Source organism: Polyodon spathula, chromosome 12 (genome assembly GCF_017654505.1).
Source record: "Polyodon spathula isolate WHYD16114869_AA chromosome 12, ASM1765450v1, whole genome shotgun sequence".
Classification (NCBI taxonomy): Eukaryota; Metazoa; Chordata; class Actinopteri; order Acipenseriformes; family Polyodontidae; genus Polyodon; species Polyodon spathula.
Window position 1 is genome coordinate 8,584,332 of NC_054545.1, and position 18,459 is coordinate 8,602,790.

Sequence of the window (18,459 nt, forward strand, 5' to 3'; positions counted from 1 at the left end):
TATATATATATATATATATATATATATACATACATACATACATACATACACACACACACACACACACACACACACACACACACACATACATACATATAGACACACACACACACACATATATACACATATATAGCTAGCTAAGGTGAGCATTTCTAGCTTGCTTGCCTGTCCTTTTATATATTAGATACTTTCCAATCAGGATCCCACAGCTGGTTTCTGTTCAACACAAAATACATGACACACACCATATCTTTTATTTCTCCTCCTCAGCGCAATGCAAGCTGAATGCTTTCGATGATCCGATAACAGCTAGCCAGATATTTGTTAAAATGTAAAATGAATGTACTTATACCACTAAAGGGGGAAAAAGTAACCTTTTTTGAAGAGATTCTCTAAATAAATCTCTGGAGATGAAATACTTGTGTTCGCTGAGATTAAGAGATAATTAGCTGAGATGTGTTGGGTGTTACATTTGGAGTCAGTGTGGCTGGATACTCTTGAGTGAATGCATTTTTGGTTCTGCAGAACTCTGTTACGTGCTGACATAAAGCATTTAGCCTGTTGAGCTTATTAGGAACCGTTTGTATTTTTTGGGCAGAAACCATCTGCTCTCAAAGAAGATCTATGGATGTGAGCTGCCAACTATGCAACGTAGGCCAGCTTTCACCAGAGTAGTTTAGACTTATCTAGGCTGTCAGAACTGGCTGGGGATCAAAGCCATAACCAATTCAAAGGTCTCCGTGAACAACTACATCATTGGGTTGTTTTCTGTAGAAGGCAGTAGCGGTGAAATGTCAATTGTCAATGTAGTTCAAAAGAAACTGTATATGGGCACCAGATTTGAGAAGATTTGAAAGCTGCCAAAAGTAAGTTTGATCAGACTGAAAAATGTAGAACCAATGGAGACAAAATGTGAAAGTTAAGCTAAATCCCAAAACATGGATAACATTCACGAACAAACTTTGTTATTTGATTAAAAGCCATGGATGTTCCATGTTTGGCATTATCCACAGCAGTTAGCCTGGCACCCGGACGCATAGTTTCCAGAGCTCTCGGAAGGTTACCACAGCTGGACAATGACCTTCACATATCAGTTATCTGAAACTGATTAAGACTAGATTTGGAGATGTAGCAGGCTGTGATGTTCTGCTTGGCCCCCTCTAAAGTTTTAGACTTGTTAATACATATTCTTAAGATAAATTGGTCCAGACAGAGTGGATTTTAAAACTTGTGATGCACGTGTGGCAAGTGTTCGGTTTTCAATAGTTCGGATCTGTAAGAGTCATACTTCTTCAGGACTGGAAAGATGTGGACCAGGGGTCACAAATGGAGATTAAATAAAGGGGCATTCAGAAAAGAAAATATGAGTCACTTTTTTTACAGAGAGAACTGTGGGAGTCTGGAACCAACTCCCCAGTAATGCTGTTGAAGTTGACACCCTGGGATCCTTCAAGAAGCTGCTTGACAATATTCTGGCATCAATAAGCTACTAACCTAAAGTTGGCCTCCTCTCATTTGTAGACTTTCTTATTTTCTGATGCTGTATGAAAAAAGTGCATACTGCTTAACCAGAAACAGGAGAAAGATCCCTGAACTGTCTTTCCAACTAAGGAAAAGGGACAGCAATCTTGTAAATTCTTAAAAAACAAGTCTGAGTTTTGTTGCAATGTGATATATGATTGGCTTAACTAAACGCAGTCATATATATATATATATATATATATATATATATATATATATATAGAGAGAGAGAGAGAGAGAGAGAGAAAGAACGAGAGAGAGAGAGAGAGAGAGAGAGAGAGAGAGAGAGAGAGAGAGATACACACACACACACACACACACACACACACACACACACACACACACACATAAAAACATGACAACTTAAAAACCCTAAAGCTAAGGCAGATCAAGGGCCTGGTCCCCCCGGCACAAGCAAAAAGAAAAAAAAAAAGGAATCTGTTCTAGTTAAACCTAGAATTTCAACACAGAAAGGACTCGAGTTACACGAATGATGTCAGCAGTCATTTTTGTGTGTGAAATGTTGCACCTAGCTGTCATCTCCTGATGTTTTCTCCTTGAAAGATGCACATACAGCACATCCATTTTACTCTTCCTCTAGGCTCTGCAGTACTTGTCCATCTCTAGATGACTCAAGCATAAAGAAAGAGAAAACAGGGGCGAAGACAGAGATCTTGTAGACAATTTAAATACTTAAGATTCTAACCTTATCAAATAATACAACATTCAATATTATGCAGATTAGGATGTGTGAAAGCCAGCATTTAAGTATTGTGAAAATGCTTTGCTCCAAATCAATTAATTTTACCTGAAGTTTTCCTGAAGTACAGAAGTTAGTTCATGGGTCATCTGCCCCCTAAACCCAGCTAATGGCATTGCCTGGTCACAAGCCAAGTCCTCCAGCTGGTCTATGATGTCAACTGACTGTTCTTCTTTACCACCAGTCAGTTCCTTACTCCTGAAACTGCTGATCCTGCAGCTGTCTTCAATTACGTATTATGGCAGTGTTGGCATAATACAAGTCCATTGCTTGTCCACTCACAATATTGAGATTGCATTTCAGAAAATGTGTCACTGCAAAACTAAAAGATATTTTTCTTTTGTTGCCTGGCTAATAAAAAGTAACGTAGGGCAAGCAAGCGTGACCAATGACTGAATTCTTGTCTTGTTGCCAGATATACATTAACTCAGTGTGACCTCACCAAATATATGATACAGGAAACAAGATAGGGAGATTTTATATATGAGATGCACAGTTCTTAACATATTTTCTTAAAAATAATTATAGGACAGTGGCTTTGCTCTTTATGCAATCCGCTGTCTTTTTACATGGTAAACTCTTTGATGACAGTCCTTATCCAGGCTCCTTCAGTGAAGAAGAAACCAAGTTGCAAGAAGACTGTAAAACCAGAAGACTCTTTATTCTACAGATATGCTAACACAGTATGCTATGCTGTACTGTACTGTTCCTAATAGGGGAGCTATGGTTATGACTTTCTTAAACCAAAACCAAGCAGCACCAATGTATTTTCTTTAAAAAACAACATTGTTTTAATAAATCAAAAACCAAACTAATACTAACATTTGAATACATGCGTTGGAAACAGAAGCACATTTCCAGGAATTTTACATCATTCTAATTTCTGTCATACAGGACATACGCAAACCAAATGTGGTTATTGTTCACTGGACACCAACTCTAATGGAACTTTACTGAAAGAATCATAGAATACAACTGTGTGCCAAACTATAAAATACCCTTTCAAAGCAAAGTTATGTATTACTGATGTGACCAGAGCTTAAAGCAATGCAGCAGTGAGCAGGTTTTAAAATGGACAACAAGGGTTACTATTCATATTCTAAACATAATAATGAGGTAATCATGTGAAAAAAGTAATGCCAGTACAAACATTCCTCAATTAAATATTGTTTAACACTATCAAGTTTCACACTATCAAGAGACCCAAAGTATGACTATTCCTTCAGAGTTGATAAGATAAGTTACAAAGAACAAATCGAATAATCATTCCGTCCATTTCCCAGGCTCTGAAAAATTGCACCAGCAATACAAATAAAAAAAAAATAATAATAAAGGCTCACAGGCAGATGCCTTTCATGGTCCAATGGTTCATTGTTTCAAGAAAATCCGTCAGTTCCAAATCCAAAAAGATTGCTAACAGATGCTGGTTTTGGCTGGGACCCGGGAGAGACCTCACTTTAAAACTAAGGAATGTGTTGTGTTTGGAACAAGAAAAGGGAATTACCTTTCTAGATAAAAACTGCAAGCATTTCCTATTGAAAACACCTTTGACAGCATCCTAGTGGCTTGCTCAATTCAAGCAAGGACTACATGGATTGCTAAAGGGTGCGGTACAGCACACTCGAACACCTATTCTTGGATAAGGTGGAAAAGTTAAGAGGTGGAAAACACCCCACAAATGCTGACTGGCACATTGATGACAAAACAAACACCTGCCTTGGGCCAAGCAGATTTGGCTCAAATTACTTTTTATAAAATTTGGCTCTGTTTTATAGATGATTTCCCCTTAGATGCAAAATGTAGCTAATGGCGGAATATTTTTATAACCAGTGTAAGGTGGATAAAGTGAAACCCAAAATGGTGCCACTTGCAGCATGAAAACTCAAGATATCCTGCACCTACCTGAGGCCTGCTGATGGCACTCAACCAAACCCTGACTGGCCACTGCTGTTTGTTCACTCACAGCTGCTCCGTCACTCTCTCACCAGGTATTGTAAGTAACAAGGCAAATATGGCGCGAAATTCTCCAGAGGAGGTGATGCAATGGGTAATGCATGCAATTCAGACTAAATACCTGTCCAGATAAACAGCTATAAAAGCTCATTTTTTAAACATTTGAAACAGAACTTCTTACCTTCTTCTTGCTGCAGTATATTTGCCATTTCTTCTCAGCGGGGAGTGCAAACATAGCCTCCCTGTGTTTGTCTGAGAGGTCGAGTTCATCCTATCAAAAAGGAGAAGAATGAAAGATTTCCTTGTGTCAGAATACAGAAAATAATGCTGCTTACATCTAGTGCATTATTGTATTGAAGCGAGAAAGCTTCTCAAGCATCCAAGCACCTACATACAAACCAGATAGATTATGTACAGTAAAACATTCAATAGATTATGTACAGTAAAACTTGAATTTGTAGCCGTTTGAGACAAGTGGTTGCTTAATCAAGATGTCTCTAAGTCTCTTTTATTGAAAAAAAACAAAAGATGTTCAGAGATTTCCTGGCTGGTAATAGCAGATGACTGTTAATGACTGTTAATACAGGTGCTACTGCACACCAATTAGGGGTCAATATCAAGAAGGAATTGAGAATTTTTAAAAATTAATGTATTCTGGAAACAGCTGGAAAAACACACATGTAAAAACCTGGTCTCAAGAATGAAATGGGCATTTTTATCGAACAAACCACAGTCCCTATGCTATTTTTAGACAACACAAAGGTATTACAGAAACAGGAAACAGGCACAGTTCTGCACTAAGTGAATATGACAGGACATTGAATTACTGTGCTGTGTGCCCCATACATCACTACTTTCCCCAGTTGTGTGTCACTGCCTTTCCTTTGTTACAATGTCTGGCACCTGAGAAGTTAGTAATTAGGCTTTTATATATAAAGCGCAAGCATGCCGGACACAAAAAATACTTTTGAATCCAGACTAAACCAAACACGTAAGCTTATAAACAGAGAGAGAGGAAAAAAAACAAACAAAATAAAAAACCCAGAAAGGTTAATACCACATTTGTGAAGTCCTCCGTATACAACAGATGTGTAAAGAAGATTTGCATATTAAGTCTTGAGAAATTATATACAAATTTGGAAAGCATTCCTTCCAGCACCACTGAACACAAGAACACATTTTCAGATGCATAAATCACATCCCTGTCATCCAAACAATGCAGAATATTGTCAATGGATGAGGATAAACATTTTTTCTTTTTCTATGCCTTACCTACACCCAATTTGCCTGGCATCTTAGCTGGACATATAAGTCCTCCTCCCCCACCAGGCATTCTCTGGATTTGTTAAATTATTACCTGCACCATTACATAACCGATAGCACATTCCTTGGCTGCCTGTCTAGTGAAATCCAGACCAGATGGTTGGGTGCAAACGTATTACTTTCATGTATAAGTAACTACAACTACCCACACCCACCTTCTTCATTCCTCCACCAGCACCACGACCAAAAAAAACAACCTTGTACTACTTGACCAATAGGTATAAAAAAACACCAGGCTAATAAAAGACAAGCACTTTGAAGGCACCTTGCTCATGCAGCAAATTAACATGCGAGTAGAATGGAATCTGTGCACAGGCCAAACTGATAGACTGACGCTATCCAGACACCATGTGACATGTCCCTTTCTGGGCCTCCCATAGGGGCTGCTTTTCATTTATACAGGAGATAGGCGAACACTGGAAACTGCAGGTTTACACTCAACCTTGTTTTGTTGCACTATTCCTGTTACTGGTAAGTATTTGCTTAGCTCCTTGTCGGTTGCATCAAATCACCAACAGAATACATAATTCACTGAACAAAGAATAAAAGCTCCAAAACACTGTCCCTGATTCCTCCTCCTACAGTAATAACCACTCTGCATTTAAAACTGAAAAAAAGTATCAAAGTATCAAAGAATGGACAGGTTTCTCAGGTAAACTTTTCTAATGACAAACTAATAATAATTAAAAAAAATAAAAATAAAATAAAAAACAGTACAGTAGTAAATGTATGAAGTTCTTTAAGCAAACAAAAGTGCTTGTTTCCCATTTGGATTGTGTAGACAGATCTATCACCACTGTGCATACACAGCACTGACAAAGGAATCTCTAAAATCAGACCACATCCATGCGAGTTCCTGATCCGATGATCTTCTTCCTCTCTGTCACAGGGACTATCCTATACTTGTTCTACCAGGGACCCTGCATCCTCTCCACACTACATCTAGAAGGTTTGCTGTTGATGTTGCTGCAAGAACACCATTGATATCTGCATGACATCTTTACCAACCTGCATGGGGGTCTGTATTAATGTATTCCTTGATCTAGTAACTCTACTTTCATTTATCATTTCTGCATTGTTAGTGTAGTCTCCATTTTTATGACAGCTTTTCAAACAGCTTTTTGCTCTTTTTTATATAAATTTTCTGAACAAATATGATAGTCATCAAAAACCACAACGTACGGTAAATGTAAGAGTTCCAAGTATATGAAGTAGATGATGCCAGTATGGAGATATGGTATACCTTCACACCAATCTGGTGATCTTAAATGTAAAACAAAATGGCAGGAATGTACAGCAGCCAGTATACACCTTCCGCTCGTATAGACACGCACTGGACTGCGATGGATGTTTGCTTATATAACAGTGTCATGAGGAACTTTTGGTTGGTTTTCTTTACACTTGGCTTCCTGTGGACCTCCCGATTATTTCACAACCATCTCCATGGAAAGAACACCACAGAAGCACACACAAAAAATCCAAAGTTAACTCCTTCAACGACTGACTTCAAATATTGCCCAAACAGTCATTTGATGAGGTGGTCTTAACAGAAAACTCATGCAGTATAAGCTTCAACAGAGGGTTGTGATGTTACAGCCTATAGGATGAGCCACATTTTCACACACACATTGAGACCCAGCCTCCCAGGCTGGTCATCACTCAAGACTCCACCCCTTTTGACTGAACTGGAGCTCGTAGGGCAGGTCAAACCAGTGGAATTCTGTCCATTTGTGGACATGGTAATGAATGAGTACTTGGTATAACATAAGACAATTCAAGTTATCCATATCCAACGCTGGTTCTAATCCACCACTGGGTGAGAAAGACATCAAACTTCTTGTAACAGCGAAATCCCCCAAAACTGCTTGCTGGGACAGGGGAAAAAGATTGTATATGCAAGCTGTATATTTAAAACTAGATTATTAGTTGAACATGTTTTTAATAATTGTGTGTATACTGCCTAAGAAACCAAGGCACCAAAGGGTTACAACAACAAAGCCCACTGTTTTTAATAAAACAAGAAAGGAGAAACTCAATTGCTTTGATTTGGTGACCTCATTAGAAAGGCTTTTCAACACAAGCTCCTACACTGTGAATTGTTAGACTGTTACGAAATAATAAACCTGGTGATAAAAAGTTAGCCCAAAAAGCATCCATCCTTCTAATTTAACCAACAGGACCTAGTAAAATATTAGTTTTAACTAACCACTTTCATGTTGCTCAGTGATAACAGTGTGCAAAGGTTCTCAAAGAATAATATGTGTTTCATATTATTCTAACTTTTCTATGATTGTTCTGCACAAAATGCCAGCATTTCATCATCTTCTTTTAAATAAACAATGGCTCAGATGAAATGCCACATCCTTTTTGGAGAGGTTCTTTTTGGCAGAGTTATTTTTACTTGCCACAAAGGTTGAATGTTTAACAAACAAACTTTTTTTTGTTTTTTTTTTTTTGAACAAAAGCTTTGACAAACAGCAGACAGAAAGCTACCAAATATGCTATTTTAATATTAATGCAAGCACTATTACAAGCACCTGCTAACAGCACACTATTACACCATATCATGGTCATTGAACAGAGCATGAATTATGGAGAAATTCACATTTAATACCGTAAAAAATGAAGGAATAGTTCCAGGACATCGAATAGGAGCTGTTTTTTTGTACACTGTTACTCAGAGCCTCTCCTCCTCTGTGGGAGGGTTTCTTCCCATTTCCTAAGACTTAATTTCCTACAGGAGCCACGACATCCTTTCACCTGTTTATCAAGTAGGATATAAATGCCTTGGTTACAATAGAAATTGCTAAAGCTATGCTCCAAAGTATTCCTTTTTACAGTACTTTATAGCAGGATATTAAACAGAAACGTGATAAATTATTAATTTTTTAATTATATTTTAATGATCTAAACATTTCTGTATGGTGATTTACTGGACTCTGTATTAACAATAAAACATATAATAAAAACAGTGACATCAGGTCTTGAAAATAAATCTGGCTTATACATTTTAGTGCGGCAGCCGTAGAACATTAAAACAGACATTTTTAATAGGAAACTGCTAGTTGCAGAAAGAACTGATGGCCACTGGTACAGTCAGTTAATAACGGATGGTCTATCTGGTTATAAAAAGCTTGGAGATAACCAGGACTATTTATTGTACACTTAGACCAAGATAGACTATTCATCTGCTTGTCCTTGTGGATCCTGAGCCAGCAATAATTAGATTTAATTATTTTAATTTCATGCTGACTGCTTTACTGGCAATCTGTTTGCTCTGCTTTCTACTGCAGGGGAATAACATCTGTGGTCGACTCAAAGGCGATCACGGCTCAGGTCTTTCTTGGCAACAAAACTCAAAGATTCACAAAGTTAGGAAGTGAGACAGTACAGCTAGCCAGTTTATGCAAGCATGTGGAATACCAGCAAACTGAACCAAAAAAAGAAAAAAACAAAGTTGCTTTCAACTGAAAAATATAGCAAGTTATTGCTATCATAGCTTCTGGGATTTGGATATTTCATTTTTTGTTTAAGATATTTATACAGGACAGATCTGCTGAGATGTAAGGTTGGGCCTCAGATGTAGAGAAAAGGCTTTGTGCCCCCTGTTGATAATGGCAAGACTTCAGAACTCTGGTTGGACCCTTATGCCAGAAACAAGGCTTTGCAGCAATCAATTAGGGCTCTTCCTGTACAGGTTAGGAATGCTGAGTCGCTTTGAGGATTTTGTTTCTTCCCATTCTCTTTGTAGTATGAATAAAGGCCCCAATAAGAGGCCTAACAGCTTGTCATAAAACATAGTAGTCAGAACTTGCAGGAGTTGGCATTACTCACATGACTGTTACTGTCTTGCTCTGGAGGGCTGTCTAACCTCTGATACTAAAGTCTGTCTTTATTAAAAAGATTTACCAGCTCAATTAAAAAGTACAGTGGAACATCTCACATACGACTGTCACATAACTGCCCTGACCAATTAACCGCCCACAATTAGTGCAGGGGTGACGGGGTCGGCAGCATGTGCAGCGTCCACAATGGCAACAAAAAGAAAGGGTGTTGTTTTAACAATCCAACAAAAATTGGAACACCTCTCAAGACTTGAAAAGGGAGAAACTAGGTTAAAGATAGCAGCTGACTTTGGGATAAGCAAAAGTACCATGACAGATATTAAGAAGGAAGAACCAAATCTAAAATAATTTGTGGGATCAAAAGAATCGTTCAGTGCTTGCAAATAGAGAAAAATAATGCAAGGTGCTCAAGATGATCAACTGGACAAAACAGTTTTTACGTGGTTTGTACAAAAGGAGAAATGAAGGGATGCAAACATCTGGTCCAACAGTGAAGCCAAACCATTAAACACTATACTGGACAGCGATCCTCAGTTCAAGGCTTCAACTAGTTGGCTGAAGCGCTTTCAGCAGCGTCAGAACACGACCGCTGCGTATCCAAGACGAGAAACTCTCTGCAGCAGCAGAAGTGGTGGAGGTAGACCCAGTGCAACTAATGCTTGGTTGCAAAAAATAGGTCCTTTAAAACAGAAAACCATTAAGACTTTTTCATCAACTGTAAAGCTACTGTACATTTAGTACCCCTTGTTTTATATTTCTTTAAAAAGTTTTTCTTGGAGAAGGCTTCTTGTTTTATATCGTAAACCACATAGTATTCTTAATCTCATTTATGTTCGCTTACTTTTAATGTAAAGCATTTCACCATGTTTAAAGCAGTCTGTGCATTATTTTTTGTCCTGGAAAAATTTTTGTGCATGTGTAAATGTATTTTTCTATAGATGTTTGCAAATCCAACATTTTGACAAATCGAATGACTCCAGTGAATGAATCTACTGATTTGCAGTGTGCATTACTTAAACCATTTTACATTACTCACATACTGAGCAACTAAGACTTTCCTGCGTAGAGTGTTGTTCAAAACAGAATAAACGAGAAACTTTGACGAGAGACAATGAAGTCACATATCCTAAATATCTTTACTTATATCAGTATATTATGAGAATAACTTCCTGAGACATGACTACGCAATGAAAAAGGCAATATTAATTTATCTTGCTTCTGATTCCCCACAAATTCACAATTTAATTCAGCTCTTATCTCCACATACTTTATTGAACCCTGAATAGTTTAGGGAGAGGGTAACAAGTTCCAGGATAAATAAATGTACTGCTAATGAGACTTGCTGCCAAGGCAATGAAAATGAATCAATTTTCTTGAATGGCAAAAAAACACTCAGTACTGTATCTACAGCCAAGCCCCACCCCTTGTTCTTTGTATTTTTCACATACCTCTTTATAGATGTGCACACTGATATATCCTGATCACTCGTTCTATCACCAAACTCCTCAATAATGTGCTCCAAGACATTATTATATTACTATAACATCTCAAAAAGCTTTGCAAATGTCCATGATAGTCTTTGAGCGCAGGATGCAGAAGCAGCTACCTCCTTTGTTATGTCTGTTATCTCTGTAATGCATGGGACTATGAGATAGGCCTTTTTTTCAGTTTTATCCGGCTCCTATCGGTCTCACTCAGCCATTGAAAGGTTTTCTCAGCTTTTTCCGGTGAAAAAACGACTAGAGACCTGTGCTTTACGTCTTTTTGATGATGTTGGACAGGGTTCGACATTGGACTGGAAAGGCAAAATGGCTCCAAGACATTCAAATGAAGTTAACAGCAATGCAGTAACTGAGATTGTTGCAATTACTGTGCAAGGGTTTTTGGAAAAGGACTTAATTACAGCTGCCTCTTGCAACAGCAAAACAAAAAATAATTTTAATTATCTTATTGGCAATATTATATTGCCAGCAGCATAGTTTATCAAATATATGCCAGCTGCATAGTTTAAAAAACAAACACCTAATAACTACCAAATGTATCCTAGTATTTATATGAAGGCTTCAATGGTATTCCTGTATATACATACATATGAAACTAATCGTAACCTGCCAAATATTAATTGGCTGTCTGCTGGGACCCAATTTAGTAATCTTGGCAAAATTGATATAACAACAACATTAAGCATATAGCAATGACCACCAGACCAAACAAACTAATACTGTGCAGTAGCTGTTGCTATAACATCCAGAGTGGATGGTGAGCCATTCTATGGAATAAGTAATATCTGTTCTGAATCAGAACTTATTTTTTACAGTTTAGTGCGAGTAGCTGTAAAATAAATAAAAAAAAGACAAGCTGCATAAGACTGAAAGTTATTAAATCTTAATGATTATTAGTCAAGCTATCCAAAGCCTTTGAGTGATAACACATTAACAATCTGTATAGCCAAAATGTCTAACCAGGGGGACAGCCATTCTTCTCGGGATACCACTAACATAATTGTTCTGTGCCTGGTTTTCAATAAACAGTTTTTCTGCCACAGTGGCCAATTTAATTTAAAATTAAATAAATAAATAAATTTTAAATAAAATAAATAAATAAATAACTTTATTTTTTTATTTTTATTTTTTTTTACACTGGTCATATGGAGTTTAAAGGTTATAATGCATCCATGAAAACACACACTGCCATGGATAAAAAAATAAATCAAAAAAAGGTTGGAGGTTGCATTGTTGGCTGTACCTACCACAAGCTCTGAGAACATGGCATCCAGCTCCTCCGAGTGAGGCATGGGAAGCGCTGGCTCCATGGTCTGCAGGGCGAAGTTGCTGTCATTGCGGAGACGGTAGGTGATCTCAGGATGGTCGCTCCCTCTGAAGCAGCAGAAGATGAAGGAGATCCCCCGTCCACTTCGCTTCCGCGGGGCCATGGCACGAATCCTTCAGGTACAAGCTTCAACTACTGATTCCTGGAGGAACAGAAAAACACAAACGCTTTCAAACAACATACTCATTTATCTAGTCTGTACCGCTAGGTCATCCATCTTTTCGTGAATCTGGGGTAAAGGTGTAGTATTTCACTTACAAAAAGAATGTTACACTTTAATACGGATTTTTTTTTTTAAATATTCTTTGTGTTTGTGGATCAGAGACACGAGATGTTCAGGGTTATGTTGCCCTGGTCGCCACCTTGCTGGCCATTCACCCCACAGTGAACAGCTCCATTTTGTGCCACATGATCAGGGTGCCTGGAACGAATAATTTGAATGAGTCTTTATTTCTTTTTGTTTTCTTTTGCACATTTTTCAACAAATCAGTCTTTGTTTTTGGTCCCTTTTGTATATATCCCATAATTCTTTTCTTTATTATCCAATTTGTTCACATTTTTTAATGTTCCCTACATGTTGACGCTTCACTGTACACAGTCAGATTTCAGCTGGCCATGCTAAAATATGTTTTACAAACAATAAATAATGTTTTTGTTATAAAAGGCATCTCTCTTTTTTTATGAAAGCCTAGTGTGTGCACATGCATTTCATATATGACATGTACGTTAATAGTTAAAGCAACAAATCTAACGGTAAAAAAAAAAAAAAAAACAGGCAAAAACTGCTCAGACCCTAAAGGGTTAACAAGCTTAATGTATTTTATTAGGTTCAGTGTTTGCACTTTTAGTATTATTGCAACTGTACAGCTTTTCCAGGGAAGTAGACAGAAAGCTTTTACAAAGGGCGTACGATGGACAGGCTCACTTTTTTTTTTTTTTTTTTTTTAATGCATGTATTCTCCGTCTGTTTAAGTAGTGATTTTAATATTTAATGAAAGGCATCTGTTAAGGTTGCTCCTCATAACACAGACCTGCAGGTGCACAGCAGCAGAAAAATAAATTACTATCTGATGAAACCAGTGGCACAGTGTTATCACACATTCATAAATAGATTTCAACTTGCAGGTACGTATTTGAACAGACCTTTGAGAGGAGGTACAACAAACAGTGGTTTGAGTGCAATTCATTCACATTATATCGTACACTAATTTAAAGCTGCCATATGAGAGCTGTTGTACTTTGGCCCCAAGTCCATTAAACCTTTCAAAAGTTCACCTACACAGCAAGCCTTTCGTGTTAATATATTAAACAATGATCTCAGAGCACACTATTTTAACTTGTCTTCTTAAAAAGTACCATGGGAGATAGAAACTAGCTTAAGATTGCTAGGGAAATGTGTATGCCTCTCAAATAATAAAAAAGCCACCCTAAGGTAAAATATTATTGTCAATCAAAAGTTGTCAAAAGCCATTTAATATTGCTACCTGGGAACACTGAACCCAATAACTGTATAAATTATATCTTATACTAACTACATTATTTAGAATGATATCAAAGTAGTCAACACAAAAGGATATAGTAAAACATCAAGTATTCTTACAATTGTGTAGCATTATGTACAATAAAACACCCCAGTGCAAAGGGACTAGATGTCCAGATCACCCCACACAAATTACACAAATTACACAAATAACCCACAGATGTCCTTCTCCTGACTCACGTTTTGAATAATTGTGCCTTGTGGCTATAATACGAGGACAAGAATGCTGTTTGCCAATCAGCTTCTGTCACACACAAACACTCTAGCACCAGTCAGTCTGAACAAATTAGCCCAGTTTCCAATATAACTGGCACAGTACACTCACTGCTGCAAAAGAAAAATGTGGCCATTCAAATATCCTAATTTCTTTTCTTCTGTTGTCCAAAGGGCTATATTACTCAGTGGATGCTCCATTTAGATCCCAGTTTCTTCTCATTGCAGTCTTTGGAAATAAAACGACTGCGGATTTCCTCACAGATATAATGCTAAGAAATTAGTAAACAATTTAAATGTAGCGAAGGTTGCAACTGATTTGCTCTGCCGGCATTGATCCCGTAGCTGCATCCTGAGCTTGATTTGCCTCTCCGATTCTGTGGATTGAAGGCAAGTTGTCAGTTTGACGTCACAATTATGTTAAACTTTAGGGCTGTTAACATATTTTCCTCCAGCAACCAATGCAGCCATAGTACAGTACTGTACATAAATCCAAAGTAATGTTCTGTCATATTTTATGGCAAAACAAAGAAACTATTCTTTATCCTTATTATAATGATTGGTTAAAACAAAAAAGACACCATCTGCAAGTGGCAGTTTGGAATCTCAGTGTCTGCCGAATCATAAAAGTGACACATCAAGTATTCCCAAACCTCTGACTGACAAAAAGATGTTCTCTCCTGGTTGAAGCATTCTGAAATAAGGACACCTCAAAAAGCTAGATCCAGTTACTACTAATACAAATATTGGGTACCTTTAAATGACTGTGAATTTCTCAGAAGCTGTACAATACAGGGTCACATGTTGATAGTAAAATATGTAATTCTGAGTCACATGTTGGGCAACGTCAATGATCAGGGATGGGTTGCAAAAAAGTGCCAACAAAGCTTCAGCTTGTACATTCAGGAGAGAATTCTCAAATTTTGCATTCCCTTTTAAAAACAGCACTAGCTGACTGCTGTCTGACCTGATAAGCAAAATATCAAAGACAAAATTCAGGCGGACCGCAGCTTATGACAAGATATGTGTGGACACAAAACAGTGAGGTTCAAAGCCATGACATGAATTCTTACGAACCTTACTCCAAAAACACTGTATCATATTTATAATTTCCCATGGGGGTAAACAGGGGTAGACATATTTTTATCAACTACACAGCAGTTACATGGTTACTCACACAGCCCTGCCCTGCCTTGCAGAACTAAAGCCAAAGCAGTGCAGTACAGCTGTCCTCTGTAAAAAAGCAGCCTGGCAGCACATTCCACATCCTCCGAGACGCGACTTGCTGTAGTAAGAAATTGCCCCGGACTGGGTGGTAGTTTCCTTCAGACCTGCTAAAGTTATCCCTGGGCTCACTTCAACATAAACTGTTGCTTTCACTCTGCATTTACAGCCACTTATTTACTACAAGTAGAATCACAATGACAAATTAAAAAAGCTACTACATGACAGCCCTAACCTATTCCTGTTTTTGTGGCTGTATAAGTCTATTTTCAGGTATTTAAGGGGTCCTAAAAAAGGGAGAGCAACTTATACACCTATGTGACCTACAGACTTTTTCCTGAAATTGTTGTCTCAAAAAGGGGGTGGGCAAGTTACACACCAGGTTAACTTATACACTCATTTTTATGGTCGGTCGGTCGGTCGGTCGGTCGGTCGGTCTGTCTGTCTGTCTGTCTGTCTGTCTGTCTGTCTGTCTGTCTGTCTGTCTGTCTGTCTGTCTGTCTGTCTGTCTGTCTGTCTGTCTTCATTAGTTATGCAAGATGTTAACCTTAATGATTATTTGCTTTGTTTTTGTCAGAAATCTGCTTTTCCTGAAATAAAGTGATAAGCATTTCAGAGACAAAAAGTCTGGCAACTTAGGAGTTAAATGAGATTGAAGCCATCTGGTGTCCCCCCTGTTGTCTGTTTGGCTGTTGTCTGGCAGGATGGAGATAAGCTAGGAGACCAGATGCTTCCAGAGGCTTTTACAGAGTCAAAACTCATCTGTCCTTTCTATATTCTGCCAAGCGGAATTAATAACACAAGCCAATAAAACAAGTCTAATATTTACAACACACCCCACCAAAAGCACATCACTGCAGGTAAGTACAAAGAAAACTAAAAGGCATTCCTGCTTTTGGAAGAGTAGATGTTCAGAATGTATACAAAAAGCTTTAAAAAAATTTAAAAAGCAATGTATACAAAAAGCTTTAAAAATCAGCAGAAATGCATTCCAAAGCTTTGACCTAGCAAATAAATCTGTATCACTGACTAAAACTCTAACTGTAATGTACTGTACATGTCTCTGCTGTACTGCATTCCTGTGGAATTACTGTTTTTTTGGGGGGTTTTTTGGCCCTAGTGAATGACCTGAAAACAACTTACTAGCATTTCTGATGGTCTGTCACAACCCTCTGGTTCTCCTGACTGATTTACTGTCATGACTTCTCCCTGCATGAGTCGCACACATATCTTGGTTTAGCTTGAAACATCTTATCAGCCCCAGCCTACAACACCTAAAACAAGAACATTCTAGATACCCACAGCTCCGCCAAGTTCTTTACGCTTTCTGCTCATACAAGCTACAGTGCGGTGCAGTCTACTTCTCTTCAGATCTTGTGAGGCTTGCCGATTACAGTCGCCATTCTGTCAGTGTGTCTGCTTTTCTTTTATCGTTGTGTTCCAGAGCTCTTAAAATACCAGTTGATTTGAGATTGGGTCAGGAGGTACTCTTCTAAAAACAATGTCTTGAATAAGGCTGATCCAGAAAAAAAAAAAATCATACTTAAAAGAATTGCATTCAAATAAATTAGAACTTAAATACAGGTATTTGCAGAGCAAGCATTTTGTTTATGTATGTTTAAGGTGAGAGATCTCTGCATCCCATGCAGATTATTAAAATAACAAATCACTCAAGACATAATAACTATATACTGCAATAACTATCTGCCTATGCATATTACCTAGGATTTCCAGACAACTGAAGACTACTGATCTCATGTTCAGATACTACATAAAATATGTCATGCAGTACAGTAAATCTGCACCGGTTTGTATTTTGCACCACTGCTGTAATAATGAGGGGCACTTTCTTAAAAGATAAAAGGCAGCCTGCACTTTCCATTCAGCACTTAATAGATGTAATAAAGCGTAACAAACAAGCAAGTCCCATGCTGAATATACTGTAATAATTTATTCTAGTTCTCAGCTGCAGTATTTTACATACAGTCTCCACTTTAGGCTAACTGTGGTCCTTGTGTGCCTCTTTTCTAATAATATCCCCAGTACCAATACAGTATTTGGTCAGATGATGTCACACAGTAACAGACATGTATTAATTGCCATGAATTTAACATAAACAGCTGTAGATGACTGAAGGAGTCATCAGCTCATGGCACGGAACTCGGATTATTCTTTTATGTTGATCCTTCCTATGCAAAAGAAAATATCTTGTGTCTGCTTTGGTATTTGGGAAATGCAGTTTCGATAATGTACACAATAATTTCAAAAGATGCTTTACTCTTCTCCTTATTTTCTGCCCTTGTCTCTTCTTGGTTTCTTTCACATTTGTGTAGCTACAGCTGAATTTTTATTGTCAGTCTGAAGTGAGTTCTGGCAAGCAGCCCATATCAATGGTACAGTATCTTGTTCTTTATTTGTACCATGTGCAGGACTGGATAAAAGTGCAGGCAGCTGTTTCCCTCTGAACAAATCCCAAAGAACAACAGAATCAATTGGACTACAAAGTATCTACTCTTTCCTGACCACAAATGAAAGGCCACGTTGACCACAAATTCCCGATTGGCTGCTCAGCAGAAAATAAAATCATGATTGCTTAGCTTTTATCAGGCAGTATTTTGCTTCATTTTGGGAAACAGTCAGACCTATAGGTAGCATATTCACTTCAGTGCAGCCACAAGGTTAAATCTCGCCTGGGGAGATCTTGGACATATTCCACTGACCAACACAACAGCAGGATGGAGGGAGGGTGACTGGAGGTACCACAGAAGACAGTTATATAGGGAGTTTGTGAGTACAGTACACTAAACGTGCACTATGCTTGCTTGTGTTCAAACTTCTTGAGAGGACTGTATGAGGAAGTCAGGGTCAAATCAAAGTAGTTTTTTTTCTTAGGATCCTGGTTTTACAATTCAAACAGAGAGCAGCACCTCCAACAGCTGCTGTATGTAGAGGTACAGTAGCACGTCAATGGCATCCCCAAAAAGGACTGCCTACTGAGCCTGAATCAATATCAGCATGCCGCACTCTGGAAACGCCCCAATGTGTATCCATGCACATTGCTCTCTCGTCATAATCTCTGCCATCTAAAATGTATGGTTTGTTAATATGGTAATGATGACAGCTGGGGTTTGCCAACCAGTCTAAAGAATGAAATGCATCTGGACAGACGTGAATGTCTGGTAGAGCTGAACAACAGGCTCTCACCTGCTTAAAGAATCAATAAAATGTGAACTATTACTGGTGTACTCCAC

The 18,459-nt window shown here is 38.0% G+C and overlaps 1 protein-coding gene across 4 annotated transcripts in view; it reads right to left on the minus strand.

Moving 5' to 3' along the window:
* Nucleotides 1-18,459, minus strand: part of LOC121323979 (disheveled-associated activator of morphogenesis 1-like) — a 77,476-nt gene that overhangs the window by 31,458 nt on the left and 27,559 nt on the right. For all 4 annotated transcript variants that reach the window (XM_041265335.1, XM_041265336.1, XM_041265337.1 and 1 more), the window contains exons 2-3: nt 12,152-12,373; nt 4,416-4,505 (exon numbers count right to left, since the gene is read on the minus strand). In XM_041265335.1, the coding sequence (XP_041121269.1) occupies nt 4,416-4,505; nt 12,152-12,334 (273 nt within the window). In that variant the 5' untranslated portion in view covers nt 12,335-12,373. The remainder of the gene's footprint in view (nt 1-4,415; nt 4,506-12,151; nt 12,374-18,459) is intronic.